This window comes from Numenius arquata, chromosome 1 (genome assembly GCF_964106895.1).
Source record: "Numenius arquata chromosome 1, bNumArq3.hap1.1, whole genome shotgun sequence".
In the NCBI taxonomy this organism is placed as follows: Eukaryota; Metazoa; Chordata; class Aves; order Charadriiformes; family Scolopacidae; genus Numenius; species Numenius arquata.
The window spans coordinates 19,726,080-19,742,842 of record NC_133576.1 but is presented as its reverse complement, the minus strand read 5'-3'; the positions used below and the strand labels follow the sequence as shown (position 1 = coordinate 19,742,842).

General features: G+C 38.1%; 1 protein-coding gene across 1 annotated transcript in view; it reads right to left on the bottom strand.

The window, feature by feature from the left end:
• Positions 1-1,229: 1,229 nt before the first annotated feature.
• The window catches only part of ALCAM (activated leukocyte cell adhesion molecule), a 60,994-nt gene continuing 45,460 nt past the window's right edge, over positions 1,230-16,763 (bottom strand). Inside the window, exons 9-16 of the mRNA XM_074165251.1 lie at positions 12,394-12,506; positions 11,350-11,485; positions 11,141-11,274; positions 9,525-9,657; positions 8,715-8,753; positions 8,285-8,402; positions 6,271-6,327; positions 1,230-1,317 (exon numbers count right to left, since the gene is read on the bottom strand). Of these exons, the coding sequence (XP_074021352.1) occupies positions 1,230-1,317; positions 6,271-6,327; positions 8,285-8,402; positions 8,715-8,753; positions 9,525-9,657; positions 11,141-11,274; positions 11,350-11,485; positions 12,394-12,506 (818 nt within the window). The remainder of the gene's footprint in view (positions 1,318-6,270; positions 6,328-8,284; positions 8,403-8,714; positions 8,754-9,524; positions 9,658-11,140; positions 11,275-11,349; positions 11,486-12,393; positions 12,507-16,763) is intronic.

Below are 16,763 nucleotides of genomic sequence, written 5' to 3'. Positions count from 1 at the left end.
GCAGAAGGTACTGGGCCCAGAAAAAAATACAAAACAGACCCTAACTGAGAAGATTACAGAATTTTCCCATAAAATTGCAGTAGAAACGCTGAGTATTTACACTGCAGCTTTTTCAAGATCCAAACTTATTTTCCACTTTTAAATCATTTATAGGGCATAATTTTGTTATTCCCAATTCCCTCTTTCAAATTATAAACCAGTGATATTGCCAGCAAAGTGCATACAGCAATGCTCCGACTCTTTGTAACTATATAATCCTTCTACCTAGTGAATTATTAAGTGCAAAAATAGAACACTTACTATTCTTATCTTTAAGAACGCAAGAAACCTCGACATGGTTAGCTGGTTTCCACACTGTTGTCCTACCACACTGTTAATTTAAAATGGCCTCAGCTGGTCAGAAAGATGGTCTCAACCCCTACTTTGGGTACTAAGGGGAGAGATGCAGCAGTGGCACATATATACACAGTAGTGGTGTATATATATGTGAACACCGGGTGGTGCTGTTGGTACTTTGTAGTGCTCCTGTAATTTCTGACAGAACTTCTGCATCTACGTAATTATTTGTATGGAGTTTATTTTATATGGATCCTGGTTGGGGAAACTTTCCTACCTGTTGCACTGTTACTAACTGAATATACTGTTCCTTCCCAGGATAAAATCGATAATAGTTTAAGTATGTGAAACCTTGAGTAAAATGATTTTGTTCTAGGGAAAGTTTCATGCCCCTTGTACTGATGATGAATGAAGTTGACCAAAGACTTAGAAACAATTACTTTCAGTAAGGGAAGAAGGTTCCTGTGAAAATTTAAAGTCATAACTCAAAACCTTCTAAACTATACCTAAACATACTCTGCATATACATACATACACACACACACACACATATACCACAGTGATATATTATACAAATTTGTATTTTCATTTCCCCAAGTATGTGGATTAAAATAAAGCCAAGTACTAAGTTATGTCCAAACGTCAGGCTTCTTGAAATGTGGGTATGCAGGTATGACTTCTTAACTGACCAGGAACTGAGTCTGTCTGTCCTAATAGTCTGCCACTCAAAATGACTCCACTGCCTCACCTCTGAAAGGGGAGTAACAGACTCCAAGCTACCACTCACTGTGACTGTCAGACACAGATCGCTAGGGAGAAATGGTGGACAAAGAGCTGTGAAATGCTGCAATATGAAATGCTTACCTGGAATGACGACTGACAGATTTTGCCTCTTAAGTTTCAGATTTATGGTTGTTTTCTTCTAGTTTTTTGTTTTCTTCTATATTTCCAAGATCTTTGTCTACATGTTTTGATGCTGTCCTATAATGAAAAGATAAGGTCACTTTTGCATGTCTGCAGCATTTTGTGCCATCCTCACATTAACGACACTGTCTCCTCCCCTCTCAGTACTACACAAAATTCTTACAGTTCTGTTCTGAGTGGAGCAATAGGCTTGCATGTGTCTGTAAACAGACCAGTAGCACCAGTTCCCCACTGGCATTAGTACCGCAGGAAGTATCACAGCAGCAGGGCTGTGTATGTGTGTTTTACTTCTTGAGGAATTCAGAATTATTCTGAGCTAGCAGACATTCAGTAAGGTTAAAGCAGTTGTGCAGATCCATGTTTCTTGGCAAATTAACTGTGTAGCTTGTTTCAATAAACAAGAGTTTGCTTTAAGGCGTACTAAAATGTTACAAGTGTGGCTAAAATATCTTGATCAACACAGCAATCTTTTGTGCACTTGTAGTAATCGACTTTCAGAGCCCGTGCCAAACGGGAGCTCCTTAACTGTGAAGAAATTAATGAAAATTCCAGCAACACCAAAGAAAACCACTCTGCCTTCCAGATCTGTGCTGCCTATGACTGACAAGCTTTGGGTAAAGAAGAGATTGTGTAAATGTCTGAGGGGGAGGCGGGGGGGTGTGGGGGGGAAGGTATGCCTCATTTAAAATAGCAGGTCTTCCTTAATGCAAGTAGTGGAGATGAATTAATGAGTTAAGTGCTTAGTCTAGCTTAGCACAATAAAACCACTAAGCCATTCATTTAACGTGTGAGAAGCCTCACTGTCTGCCAAGGTGAAAGATTCCTGCAGTGCTGCGATAACATTTTGAAGGCCACAATTTTTAAAATGTAAATGGGCAAATGTGTTTGAGTGGGACAAAGTAAATCCCTTGTGTCAAAGCAGATTATCGTATACGCATTTTCTCCACAGATAATTTGTTTCCCCTACAGAAAAGTAACGTCTCTTGTGACAGATTCATGCATACGCTCACCCTTGCTTCAGGGTAAAGACCCGCAGTGACACTGACTTGCAAAATACAATGAAGACACAGGTTCGCGAGATAGTGTGACATGTCACGCTGACACCATGCAGGTATGTACCTCCCAAAACCCCTGATCTGAATTTCCGCTAGTGGAGTGTTTCTGTGCACGTCCTCCATCTGAGCAAAGGCCGCGAGCAGTGGCTAAGCACTACGTGTGCCCTGAGCTGAAGCAGCCCCGAACAGTGCTGTTAGGAGAGTCAGTTTAGTTTTCCTGTTAGTTTCCTTCTTGTCTCAGAAGAGCTTGGGATGGGGGGGCAAATGCACCTCTCCCTCAACTCCGGGAGCGCTGCTGAAATGCTGCTCCCTGGGCTGGGAAGCAGCGTGTGAGGTGGAGGGCTGGGGGGCATGGGATTCTGGGCCCCAAATCCCACCGATCACATGGAATGGGACCATTCTGAAATCTTTTTGGTAGGTTATTGCCTGAGTGGCTGTAAGTTTTAATGCTTCAAAGCCGCATTTACCTTCTACCATTGGTTTTAGAGTGCCTTTGTTATGTTTGTGTGGCTGACAGGAAGGTATCTGTGCTGAAAACCCACTTACTGCAAAGATCCAAACTTCTGCTTATCGCAGGCAAATTTAATTTTTAAAATGCTGAGATTATATCACAAAGTAACTTGTTCTACAGTGGTAAATTTCTGTTGTGCAGTAACTTTCTCCTTTCATCTGGTATTCAAATCCTGAAACACGTGACGTGCACAGAAGGAAAGGAGGTAAGATGCAATGAAGAAGAAAATTCAACGCTTTGGTAGAGATTGACCTTCTGTGGTCTTAATAACCTTTCACAAATCTCTTTAATCCCAGTAAAAAAGAAACAAACCCCCAAACAAACAAATCCTTTAAAAATTAAAAAACTTTCTCTTTTAAATTAAAAAAAAAATGTTCGATTTAGGTAGAACACGGGATTTGGCTTGTCATGCGGCTAATGAGTCCCTTACATAAATAAGTCTTACAAAATTGGAGACAGTAGGGAAAGAGATGAAAAGCTGAAAGAATCTGGACTTGGGCAATTACCTGAGCTGAAATCAGTTGGAGGCGAGAAAGCAGTATTGTGCACGTCTGCCCCCGTGTAACTGCTTATGTCTGCTCTTGGAGACAAGAGAGTGGACTGGATAGACTATTGGCGTGGCTCAGTGTGATGCTTTTTTTTGGCCTCTTATCAAGAGAGTTTTACAGTGCCCAAAGCAGATGGATTTCACATGACCTGACACGTAGCAGCAGAGGGAACTGTACCTAGCATTACTGGTCTTTGATTAGGTTAAAATTGTTCAATGGCTAAACCTGGGAGGTTCAGCAATGTGATCAGGTTTTGATTTTTAAAGTGTTCTATTTCAGTTCTGCATTCAATGAAACCTCGCTAAATGTCACCTCTATTTTCCTAAAGCCAAAACAGGAGATTCAAAAGGCAGCACTCTGACTTTGAAAAAGAGGCAGGCAATCCAGAACTCTCTTGGAGGACGGTATATACTGCCTGTTTGAAATGAGAGCAGCAGCAGTTTTTCATCTCTGACAATCAGATGGATTTAGATTCTCAGTGCCCGAGACTGAAATACAGTAGTTTAATTCTGGTGGTTGGGTGATCTTGCTGACTTTTGGTTTGGGTTTTTTTTTGGTGGGTTTTTTTTTTTTTTTTTTGGTTTCTCAAATACTGATATCTAAGCAGATTGACCACTTCAGCACAAGCAATACTGCTGCCTTTTTCAGTGTTACCTAAATAGTGTTATTAAGAGACGGAGGAGTAGTTTTGCACTGAGCTGCAGCAGTGATCCATTGGCAGCGCTGTGCTGATGGCAGGGCAACAGGCAACCCTGGCACGGCACCAATCCTCGGGGCTCCACAGACGTGGCCTGGGTTTGTAACAGAGAAATGGCTTGAAACACGGTTTCCATTGCTTCCTGAGGTGACTTGAGGCACAGGACAAATAGTCCTTTGCCACCTTAACGTTCAACAACAGTTACTCCTTACTTTTTTTTTGTGCGTTAACTTCTGTCAGCTGCTCTCTTGGCAAACCAGGAGTGACTTCCTGATGATATCTGAGCAGCTGGGCAACGGCGTCTGGATGGACAGAAATATTCCCGAGGATTTGCCAAAAAAAGGGCAAGACAGCTCAGTTTGCCCAGGCCACCTCACACAATTAAATTTTTCTACAGCTCCACGAACAAAGCCCACACCCTAGCATGCTCTGGCTGTATTGTTCTGAAGAGTGAGAACTCAGTTGTATGAATATGTGTTTACTTATGTCTCTCATCTGTTTTTGTTTTTTTTTAAATTAATTTATAAAACACGGATCATTCCGAGCTCTTGCTAAAATTATGAGTCATATTTTACATTTATCTATGCTTGCTCTTCAGGAAAATAATTATCCTTGGGGAATCTTAATCAAAAGCTCTCTCTAAGTAGTACCAAAGTGAGGTTTTTAGTTTTCTTTGGAAACCTAGTGTGTGTATGCTGAGGGGCTGTTATTTTCATGGATTTTATTTAGATACTGTTCATAGCATTGTTTTTAATATAAAGACCATTTTCCATCTCAAGTGTTTTGCCTGCTGTAGAGTAAATATAGACTGCATATAGATGACCTAGAAACTGTTGTTGGGTTTTAATTCCTGATTTCTTTTAATCTCACAGGTCTAGGCCTCACCCTCAACACTGTTGAAGGAGGAAAATCTGCAGCGCTCTTTGTCCTTGTTACCTAAGCTTGCAATAATGATGGGTAAGAGAATACACATGGGTGTAGTTCTGGGTGCTGCAGCAAAAGCAAGTTTCATTAAGGCTTGCATTACTTTTGAAAGGCATGTTAGACATTCAACTGCACTGTTGCAAAAGATCTTCTAGCAGCTAATGGTTTTATACATGCGAATATGGATTATCTGCAACCTTTTTCTGTTCACCCCAATCTCGCCTTCCACTTCCTCCAATTATTTCCAAATGTCCATCAGTAGGAAAAAAGGCAAAGATATTAGAGAAATATTCCAGTCATCAAGAAATGAGTGACCGTTTTTTAATTTGTGCGACTTTTATACAAGTTTTGTAACATGAACTGACACTTTCAGAGATGTTTGTAACTTAGTCTTTTCTCCGGAAGGGAATTGCACAAAAAACAATACAAATGCTGAGTCTTGTTCAAAACATACAGCAAATTTCCTACATATTTGGCCTGCTACATTTGAATTCATATGCTAGTTTCCTATAAAGTATCAGAAAAGCAGAATATGCTTCAAGTGTTCAGAGACACTAGTAACATTCTTGATTACTCTGATCTAAGAAGAATTTCAAGGGTTTGGTGTGCTCCAATTTACTCAGCTGAATTTTGCCTCACTGCATTTTAAACCACTTTAACTTTGATCTAGCCTCATGGGACTTGAGAATTGTGCCCCTCCAAACCCAAGGGATACAGGGTGGTGGTGGCATTATTTTCTTTCTATACATTTAATTTGTACTATGCTCTGCTGTTTCTGGCAAGGTGAAAATTTCATATGTGAAGGATTTACTGAAGGTGTGTGTCCTAGTAGTCACTTGACTGACACAAAAATTTTAGAACGATTCTGAAGTGCTAAGTTATATTCAGTTTGCTGCAAATTAGCTTAAAATATCCTTTCTGGAAAAAGAAGAAATCTATAGAAAACAAATCTTTGGCCTTCTGCTCAGATGAAGGAGAAACAGAGCATGCTGGGGTAGGTAGCCTCAACTCTTTATTCAAGAGGGGGCTGGTTGCAGGATGTGGAATACAGATGAGTCCCTGATTTATGGGATAATATTCATAGTGAAAAGAATATGTGGCAATAATCAGCTTTTGAATCAAGTGGAGCTGAGGCAGTGAATAACTATATAAGTGATTTATTGTGAATATATTCCAAGGCTACAAGTATAATTCCTACTTAGTGTGGATGACAAGACAATAGAAGATTATACAAACCACAACACCGATAATGAAAGAAAGTAATATTTTTCTTGCCTCGGCAGACTTGGAAAGTTCTGTGCTGCTGCCTTCTCAGACTTTCCTTTGGCGTCACTTTGGGGATAGAGATTAGGTGAGTTACTGTTCAAGGGTGGGTTCAAAAAATAACTACTAACACTGTTGGCCTGTATGGAGATGGAGGGGTTGTGATTAGACACACATTGTGTCTAAAGGTGTAAGGTGCTTTTTGCAAGGTCTACTTTGATTCCTAGGCTATAAGTTGTGCTGAAAACTTTGTCAGAATACGTACTGACACTCTGCTTGCTCTTGCAAGTACAGCGTGCAGAAAGCAGGGAGGATAACAACAGATCAACTTAAATACATGCTGAGAACAGGAGATTGCCAGTGAAGATGCATCAATTAAGGGTTTCAGAGGCCAGCAACCATGTATCAAATATGAAGACTATTATTTAACTATAAAGGGATTTTTATTTTGTTCCCAGTGAACCTGTCTAATCAATTCTAGCTATAATTTTGACTCCAAGCTTGTAGAAGAGAAGTTGAGCATGAGGAAAAGAAGTGTTGTCCATTTAAAATATGCTGTATCCTATCTTTGAAGCTAAAAAAGTTATCTGAAGTCATAAACTCATCTCAGCAAAGAACATGCTACATTCTAAGATTCTTGTTAGGTGTCCCCACACTACATAATGGTACAAGAAAAAGATGTGTCACCACCTCTGCCCTCCTTATACCCAAACTACCCCTTCTGAAAAAACCCCCAAACCAGTGAATCACAGTTTCATGATTCCACATTCTCACATTCAAAAGGAAAGACAAAAGAAAATTATTCTAGATATTATCACAGTAGGAGCAAAGTGTGGGAGAAGGAGCTCAACATTATTCATGCTTTTTAATTGCTACCAAAAGAAGCATAAGCTTTGGAAAAAAAAAATACTTTTTTTCATTTATATCTGAATGTGATTCTGTGCTTGGGTAATTTATAGCAGTTCTTTATTTGATAAATTACCAAAACCTGCTCAGTTACAGCTGGAGTAAAATCCTTATGTATTATCCAAAAAAAAAAAAAAGAGTATATGCAAGCAGATGGAGAATTCCTTGTTGTACTTTCACATCAATGAAAATGCATTTGTTCATAGTAAAATCCCCAGTAGAAATGGTATATTTTAGATCTCATTTGATCTAATTTCAATGAAAGGTCATAGAAAGAACAACTGAACTTTAAGATTGCTTCTATACCTGTACTGATTTGTGCGTGTTACGCATAACTAAATTAATCTTCCCTGTTAAGAAGAAGCACCTGTAGTGAAACCTTCAGAGAGCAAGCCTGCCCTCAGTTCTCCCTGGAGACAAATGTATGGGTGTAAGGCCAAATGTCATGCCGTCATGGCCATCTTTGCAAGGATGGAGAATCATGGTTACTTTTCGACATCATCCAGTTTATTTTCTAAAGTGAGCCTGTGTGATTATAAAGAAACTTGAAAGCAAGCAGGACTCACTGGCAAATCCTGTTCTATGCCTAGGATGACTAAGAAGCATTGATTTGGATGATAGCTTCTAATTTTTCAGCAACACAAGGTCTGTCTATACGAATTTTACTTCAGAGATCTCAAAGTATATAAGAACAAATGATTTAAGGGTATCTCTTCTCCCTAAGATGGTCTGAATTTATTCTGTAAATTACTCCATTTTTAAAGCAAAGGAACTCCCCAACTTCTAAATGAAAACAGTTTCTTGTACCAGTAAAGCCACACAGAGGTAACATCCCACAACTAAGTAGCAGGTACTATATTTAAATGCAAGAATCAGCACAGACTTGGCTGTCAGGAAACAGAACCTCATTACAGGTCATGATCTATGAAAAGTCTTGGAGTCCCACCTCCAGGAAATGTATCCTGTTATGCATTAGCACAAGTTTCGTTTCTCTATTAAATTGCACCTACTGTAACAACTTTTCCCAACTCAGACTACTGGAATGCTGCAGGAAGGAAAACAGGTAAACACACATTATTATTTTTTGCAATTTAGTATCAAGTTTTCCATAAATTCTTACTTTGATTTCTTCACATAGAGCCAGTAGACAACACCTGCAACCAGAGCAGCCAGCAGAAGACCGACTACAATCCCCACTATTAGCTTTGCCTGGTCATTAACCTTTTCGCTATTGTCATCTGAAGCAAAGAAGAAAAGTTAATGAGATGACCTATAATAAAGTAAAGCATTACACTATTTCCATTCCATATAAAATTTCCATCAGAAACTAGAAAAGGGGTCAGAAAGTAAAAATTAAAAAAAAAGTAGGCACTGTTCTTAAAAACATATTTAAAGCTTCAGGAAAGTCACATTCTTAGTCAATCATGGCACCAGCTATTACAAATCAAGTCCAACTTTGAAGGACCGTGGAAATTGTTCAGTGATATTACATAGGTCTTGAACTGAGACAATCAACAGAAATGGTTATGGAGACAGAAAACGATACATACCATTTCTATCCTCTGGCTCATCGTATTCTGGAATACTTACTGAAATGAAAAATGTTAAAATTAAATTAAATTAAAGACAAAATGTTTTATACCAGAACATCACCTTTAATTGCCCTTTTACAGCAATGACAGAAACGCTGAAACAATACAGTGTTTGCCAAACAAGGTAATTAATCTTATATTTAAGCAGAAGTCTTTCCTTTGTAAGTATAATGTATCTAATTGAACAATCTTATTCAAAACCTGTAATAATAACCTCAGAAATATTTCTGAGTGAGTAGTTCTGTACAACCCTTCCACAACCTGTAGCTTTTCACTACCTTTCATCACTGAAAAGTGACATTTTATTAAAGCCCAGTATGGGTGATTTGTGTTCTGAATCAAGTCATACCAGTAATAATAAACTGGAATTTGGGAACTAAAAGATGATGTTAATTTAGTAATAAGCAAAGACTTTAATCTTTGTAAATAATATTTTGCAATATTTTTGTAGTATTTTGCAATTTTTTGTACTATTAGGTTATAATACTGTTTTGTAATATTATTTACAAAAGTAAATAATAAATTGCATGCTTGAGATAGCTAGCCAAGAAAGTCATGAAGACTAAAGTGATTTCATCCATAAAGCTATCAATAAATTTTATGTACTACTGATCCAGACTGGATTTACAATTGCTTGACTTAAGACAAAAAGGTTAAATATCTTAGTATCAGCACTATTATGCAGACGTCCTCTTCATGGGAATGTGAAGTGTGGGTACTTCATGTGAAACTACAACTTTAAGGAAATGGTCTTTAGAAGACACTCACTAGCAGAGACATTCAGTGAGGTCACAGTCCTTTCTAGCTGATTTTCTGCAATGCAAGTTAAAGTCACGTTTTCCTCGGGAGCAATTACAATTTTACTGGAAAATTTGCCATTAACATATTTGGTCTCCTCTGTCTGAAAAGGTAAAAAATGAAGATTAGTATCCTTGAAAAATACAAAAAACAATACACGTATTACCTGTATTACACACTAAAAATGTTCAGAGGGAAATAACCTTCAACTAATATTTCAGTTTCCCAAACAAGAGCAATAGAAATCATGCATTACTTTATTAAATAGTAATGTGAATATTTGCAAGAAAACACTTTGGTCAAGATATCCAAGTTATAGCTACATTTTGTACGGTGTGCACTATAAGCCCACTGATAAAGAGGCATTTTTGAGAAAGTTAACCACATTCTGTATTTGCTTCTGTTTCTTTCAACTATTTAAAAAATATTCCAAGTGATGAAATTCTTAAAGAAAAACCAAAACCAGACTTCTAAGTTCTCATTTCTTTCCATCTTGCTGTTTTTAATTTATGTCTTCATAAGGAAAATAATCACTGTAAGTTTTTCACTTTCTGGCATTCTAAGTTGTTTCCACACTAAGCATTATTTTGCTAAGCAACATGTATTTTAGTAGTACCTGCAGTACCTGAACAGTAATACTGAGTGAAGCTATTCCTTGAATTTGCTGTACAACATTCTTAGATTAATGCAATGTCCAGAGAAAATTATTTTCAATCATTAATACAGCTTCAAGACAATTTCTGCCCTATAACTTCAAGTAAATGGACAAATTTTGACAGCTATATGTAATTTCTCTAGGATTAAAGCAAAACCTAATGGAGTAATGAAATCTACAGGAGCACTGTAGATTGTACTTCCAGTCTCTGACTGCTTGTATAGATGTCTCATTTATTTTTCCTGCTAAAGCAAAACGTGGCAATGCTTTGCATGTGATTTGGTAATTAACATGAAAATACTTCAGTTTGCTTATTTTTCCAGGTATTCTTCCTGCTGTGTATGGGTACTCCTTATTTCTCCCCCAGGATAACTGCATTATGGTTGTGTTTCCAGGCAGGAACAAGTATAACCATACAAAAGCAACTATAAAAATTAGTATAAAAACTGCAAAGCCCATAATGAATTGTATCGACAGTATTTTCTGACTTGTACTTGCCACATTTCATTACATTTCACCCAGTTAATGGCTACATCAAGTACCCATTTGGTCTCTAATGTAAGTTCTGTAGTTCCATCATTATTTGTAAATCCTTTATGCAAGGGCAAAATTATCACAAGATGCAGATAAAATGACTAAGTACCCTCACTTAAAAATGCATATTTTATTTGTAACATTTTCTTTTTCCTTCCAGCTTTGGCTTGTAGCCAGTGGATCTTCTGTGCCTTCCTGTGCTCTGTTCAAAAGACCTTATCATCAGAAATCATCCATGTGAGTACCACGTAGCTACAGCTACCGAGTAACCTTCTCTTAGATAAATGAAATAGACTTAGTTCCTTCAATCTCACTGCGTGGAAAAATGTTATTTTATTTTAAATCGTATCTCCTATGCACTATTTTTTGGTGAATAAAGTAATAAGAAGATACTTACTTTATTTATGATGCTTCCACTACCAGTAACTGTCCATTGCACTGCTGGTTTGGGGAAACCTTCCACATGGCAGACAATTGTTTTAGACATTTTATTTGTGTTGGTTTTCTTTGTCATTTTGATTTGAGGTTTTCCTGCAAGAACAATATTACAGTTAACCATTTTGTTTGAAAAGGACAATTAACAGTCATAACTATCTGCTCTCTTACCTTCCACAATAAGTTTAAGCGTCTTTCTTTTCTGTAACCCTTCAACCTCCTGTAGAGTAGTTGCGCAGATGTAGTTTCCAGCATCTTGATACTGAAGACTTGAAAATGATGGACTTGTTTGCATTCTGGTATTGTCCTGATAAAGTAAGGAGTTAATCTCTGAATTCTAACTCAGAATACATTAACCCCTAAACTACAAATGTGCATACTATCAACAGAATTTTTCACATGCTTTGGCAGAGTAGAGCCTCACTCTTAAAGTGTTCCCCCATTAATAACTACATTCGAATAGCTGACAGCAACATAACAGCATGAAAAGTGGAAATTACTGGAGATTTATAAAAGCCACCCCCCTTCTTGAACAACTTTGCTTTTCGCTTTCAAATCAAGGGCATAGATGCAATCAATTGTTAGTTCTGAGCTTTTCCAGTGGACTAGACAAAAACAGGAGCAGTACAAGCTGTTATGAGACACAGACAACTCTCCTCTAGGAACCAGGCTTATGAGATCAAGATAGGCTACTAAACAACCATCAGGCATCATTATTTTTAGTTTTCAGCAGAATAGATCGGATTTAAACCCACCGTCTATGCTAGCTACCTTTTTCACTGGCCACTGAACACCAGTTGTTAACATCCGATCTCTCAACCTGCCTTGCCATTTTACTATGTTTATTGGAACCAAGACTGAGCTTGCCTCTGAGAAAACAAATAATGAACCCAAATTTCTCCAAATGGGCTTTCCTTAGAGGGATCTGATTCTCAAAGGGCCTTGTACAGACCATTTCAGAAAAGGTATATTTGTTTTACAGTAGGCATTACTTCTCTGCATTTGAAAACTGAGCTGATAATGACAGTAACTGATTTTCAGTAAAATTGAGTCAGTAGCTCTCATTTTAGTAATATGTATAAGACTCATTTAAAAAATATTCTTAAAAAAAGCCCAATGAATGTCTTCTTTCCTTCCTTCCAAAACATTGAAGTAGCAGCAGTAATATGAAGAGGTGAACACTCAAATGAAGTGCGATGTAGATGAATTACTGACCTTTATCCAAAACACAGTTGCATTTCTACTAGAAGAAATAGTGCATGACACAGGCAGGGCCTCTCCAATCTGTTTTGTGACTTCTCCGCTAGGAGTAAGCTGCAAATCCAAATCTGGGAGACAAAGAACATTTGTCAAAAGTTCATCTCAGAATGCCTGGCTGATTTCAAAGGCTTACCAAGGAAAGAAAATGTGTCTAATTGCACTCATTAAATTCAAGACTTCTGTTCTTCAAAAAAAATCTAGATCGATTTTACAAGTAAGAGAGAAGAGAGAATTATTCGGAAATAGGCACTGCAGAACAATTCACATTTTTACTGTAATTACAGGCTAAAAGGAAAAGCAAAAACCCACTAATCACTAGACAAATGGATACATTTTTTTTTACCTTGTACTGCTGAAAGAATGACAGAGGAGGTACAAGAAGCTAAAGGAGCACTTCACATAGCAGTACATGCATCTTGAAAGGGGAAGCACAGACTGCTGTGAGGGTAGCTTGCTATGGGCCAGGTAAGAATGTATCTGCAGGGGAGGACAGAATAACCTAAACAGTAAGTGTGGAGAAGAGGGAAGGAGGACAAGGGGTAACTCTCTTCAATCCAATAAAACAAGTTGATTTTTATCCTCAGCATCTGGAGATGATGAGGACGGTCAATACAGGGTGCGTGAGACATGATACTGACTGAAGGGGTGAGGGATGTGAATTATAGGGCTGTGGGGTGGTACATATGAGGCCCTTTCATTTGTAACTTTAAAAGCCATTTTTGTTTAACTCGGAGTCCGAGATTTGCCTGACCTGTTTTGGCTCCAGAGAAATTGCAGAGTCAGTGATAGCTGTGTTTGACACAAGGCAGGGTGAGAGCCAATAACAGAAAGGTCAGGAAACACTGCTCTAGATTTTTTTGTACTATATTGATTTGGCCAGCTAGTGATTTATTTTCTTTAAAAAAAAATCCTAGACTGAAAGAAAAGCAGAGTTTGCCAAGCTAAAACTCTATTTTGCTTCCCCTCTCACAGTGCCTTGCTTGTAAGCCAAGTTGCCTGGTCAAATGACTATCACAGATACACGCACACAAAGACTCAAATGGCAAGCATGCATGATTTCATCACAAATATAGTACTTGCTGGAAAAGGACTGCAAGACATCCTTTTGGCTTTTAAGCAGAGTTTAAAAAAAGCCTGAGGCAAAATCACGGTTGGAAAGTAGTGAGTTTTCCTGAACAAAACAGTGAACTTAGCTACTGGCTTCATTCAGTGGTTGCCCTGGGAACACCATTATAATTAAAGGTAGAACTTCAGGGAACAACTAGTGTCCGTCCAGCACCATTAGTCTCCATTATTATCTGTGTTATGAGTCTAATGCTTAGTCCGAGAGGTCACAAGAACTGTACTTTCATCTATGCATGAGTAAAGCAAAGAAATTACTGAAGAGAGAAAATGGCATTTTGTTTCTGTATTCCCATGGGGATTTCTCCCCCGCCTCCCCAAACTAGTAAATGCAACCAAACTAACAAGATTCTCCAGATCTTACTGTTGCTTACACAAGAAGAGAAAAGAAATTAAAAAACCCTGCAGAACTCAGCCAGTGAGCATTTGTATACAGATTCACGGTATATGTATATATATTCATGTATATAGATGTTGCATAGAATATCTTTCTTCTTGCTCTGTTAACTCTTAAGCACATACTACCACAGCAGAGGGGTGGTTGAAGAAAAAGCTAAGAATTTTCTTTTGAATTCTCTTTTTTTTTTTTTTTCCTCAGGGTGACTCTCTTTCAACATCTACTTAAACCTCTTGTTCTTTGAAGCAAGCCAGCACCTTAAACCCAAGGGATCACTGAAGACCATACAGGAGGGGTTTCTCTCATATACACTGCAGAAGCAGAAACTTACTCATTTTTTGGCCTTCATCTCAGGCAAGACTGACACTGAGCCCAGAGCAATCCTTCAACCCAGTCTTCCTCCAGCGTAGCATGCCTGCATCCCCCACCCCACCCTTTTTATGGTATAACTGAGACTACACTTCCTCTAACACAGTGGTCTCAGTTGCTATAGAAGTTCAGGAAAATTTACAGTGTGCGAGATGAACTGCATAGCTCAGAGCAGTATTTGTAAGGTGATTTATGAGGCAAGTATAGAATTAAGCTACTATTTAGCACAAGATTCCCTCTAGGAAGTCTCCATAGAGCAATTTGATTTGGATTAATATTCTGCCAGTTTATCTGTAGGGTCCACAAAGAAATGTTATGTGGATAGTTTTACCTCTTAAGTTATACGCTCCATCAGTAATTAATCTCTTCTTGGTACAGAATTATGAGGAGAAAATATTTCTTGCAAACAGAAAACTGTCAAAATTCATTTTCCTTGCTGTTGAAAGAAAAACTTTGTTGCAAGAACTTTCCATATGTTTCCTGTTTGGCTTTGAAATGTTCTTCATAAACAAACTTCTCATCAGGCACCATTTTCAATATATGCCAGCTCTTAATGTGGTCTCACTTGAAGTCTTCCATTGATTTCAGCGCTGTCTTTGCATACCAAGTAGCAGAGGGGAGAGGCAAACAGCGCATTCTGCATGTATTACCACATCATGTGAGAGAGGTATGGAATTAATGTGGGGAAGACTGGAGCAAACATTTCAGTTTTGAAACTCTCTCGCACATATAGGACAGGCTCCCAGCATTTAAAGGAGGCCTCTGATGGAATACTGTGCGACGACTGGGAAAAGTGTGCACAGAACTTGCCTGTAGTCTGATCTCCCCAAATATACCATCAGACTGAGAATATACTAGTATACTGAAAATAGATTTTTCTCCATGCAACATTCAAAAGGTTATTTCCCCTGCATTTTCAATGTGTCTGTAAGCACAAGAAAAGACTACAAAAGTACCTATGGAGAAATGTAAATGGTAAATCTCTAAACCCTTTGAATTTATGGGAAGATTCGCAAATCTGTTTCCCCCAAAAACACATTTTAGCAGAAAATAAAGCATCACTAAGAGGAAGTTCCAGAGTCCAACTCCATACTGGGTTGTATGTGCAGAAACAAGTCTAGCAAGAGATAAAGAAAAATAACTGTGGGTGCAAAGTCATCTGCTTCTTCATAGCTGAGAGAAGGTACACCCGTCCTCTACTGCTAGGTGTTTTCCTTACCTTGCACGGAGTGTGCCTCTCTAGCAGTTTAAGTGGTTGTAAACAGGCTCTGCCACAGCCCCCTCCCTTTTCCTTCCTGGCCTCTGCCAGTTTTGCTCATCTGACCCTGGGCAAAGTCACTCAAGGCACAGAGCTGGCAGAAAATTAACAGCCTAGTATTAAAAAACCAAACCCACAAAATAAATCCTGTTCTGTTGCTCTCTCTGTTGAGGGGTGAATCATGCCAACCACAAGCACTCAGTTCTGCTGGATTTTAAACTCAGATCCTGCACCTGCTCTGAGGGGCAAGGGACCAGGTTTTCCAGTTTGTCCCATATGTTCTGTGGGTAAGGAAGAGACTCTTTCTTCCCCTCTCAATTTGTTTTATAAATAAAGTATTTCCCTAAGCATTATGGGTAACTCAGATATTTTAATATCAATTTTCAGCTTTCTATGAATCTCATAATTTACATCCATCTTGGAAAAAAAAAAGCATGGTATTGAGCTAGGATATTTTGCTACAAAAATATTTAAAGGCTATAATGTGCTAATGTATTTTCATACCAGCGAGAAGCTTTCCCTACATAGACACTGGAAGGAACCAGTGTAATTATAATGCTCAATAAAATCTGTTTGGGGAAAAAGCACTACAATTGAAATGTAACAAATTACTATGAATAGATTCACAGGCTTAAACTAAAATTGTTATATTGCCTGTTGCTTGGTGTGTGGTTTGGGTTTTTTTTAAGTAAAAAAGAAAACAAAACCCTAAAGTGTCAAGATCAGACATGAAGAAACAAAAAGCCCTGACTCAGAATGAAGACTTCTACAGTGCAACAGCATAGACAGGAATATTCCTCCATATGTGAAAGGTAAGCAATAAAGCAAAAGAGGGAGAAGAAGTAGGATTTGATAGGCATTAAGTAGTATTTGAAGGACAAAAAACATCATGGAGGCATAAAAAAAAATCCTGAAGTTTTAACACCAAAAATATATATATACACATTAGAAGGAGAAAGCATTAAAAATTAGTGAGTTATGCTGGAAAATTAATATCAAGTAAGCAATTGAAAGATGGAGGATATTAAAGCCTCTATGAATTTTATGACTTTTTCAGAGGAGTTCTCCTCACAAGAAAACATGCTGCAGAAATGCTTTAGACCAGCATAAGGCAAGACACTGAAGTAGCTTAAAGATAGGGCACTGACTGGGCATTCAGGAATTACAGAACTATTCCAG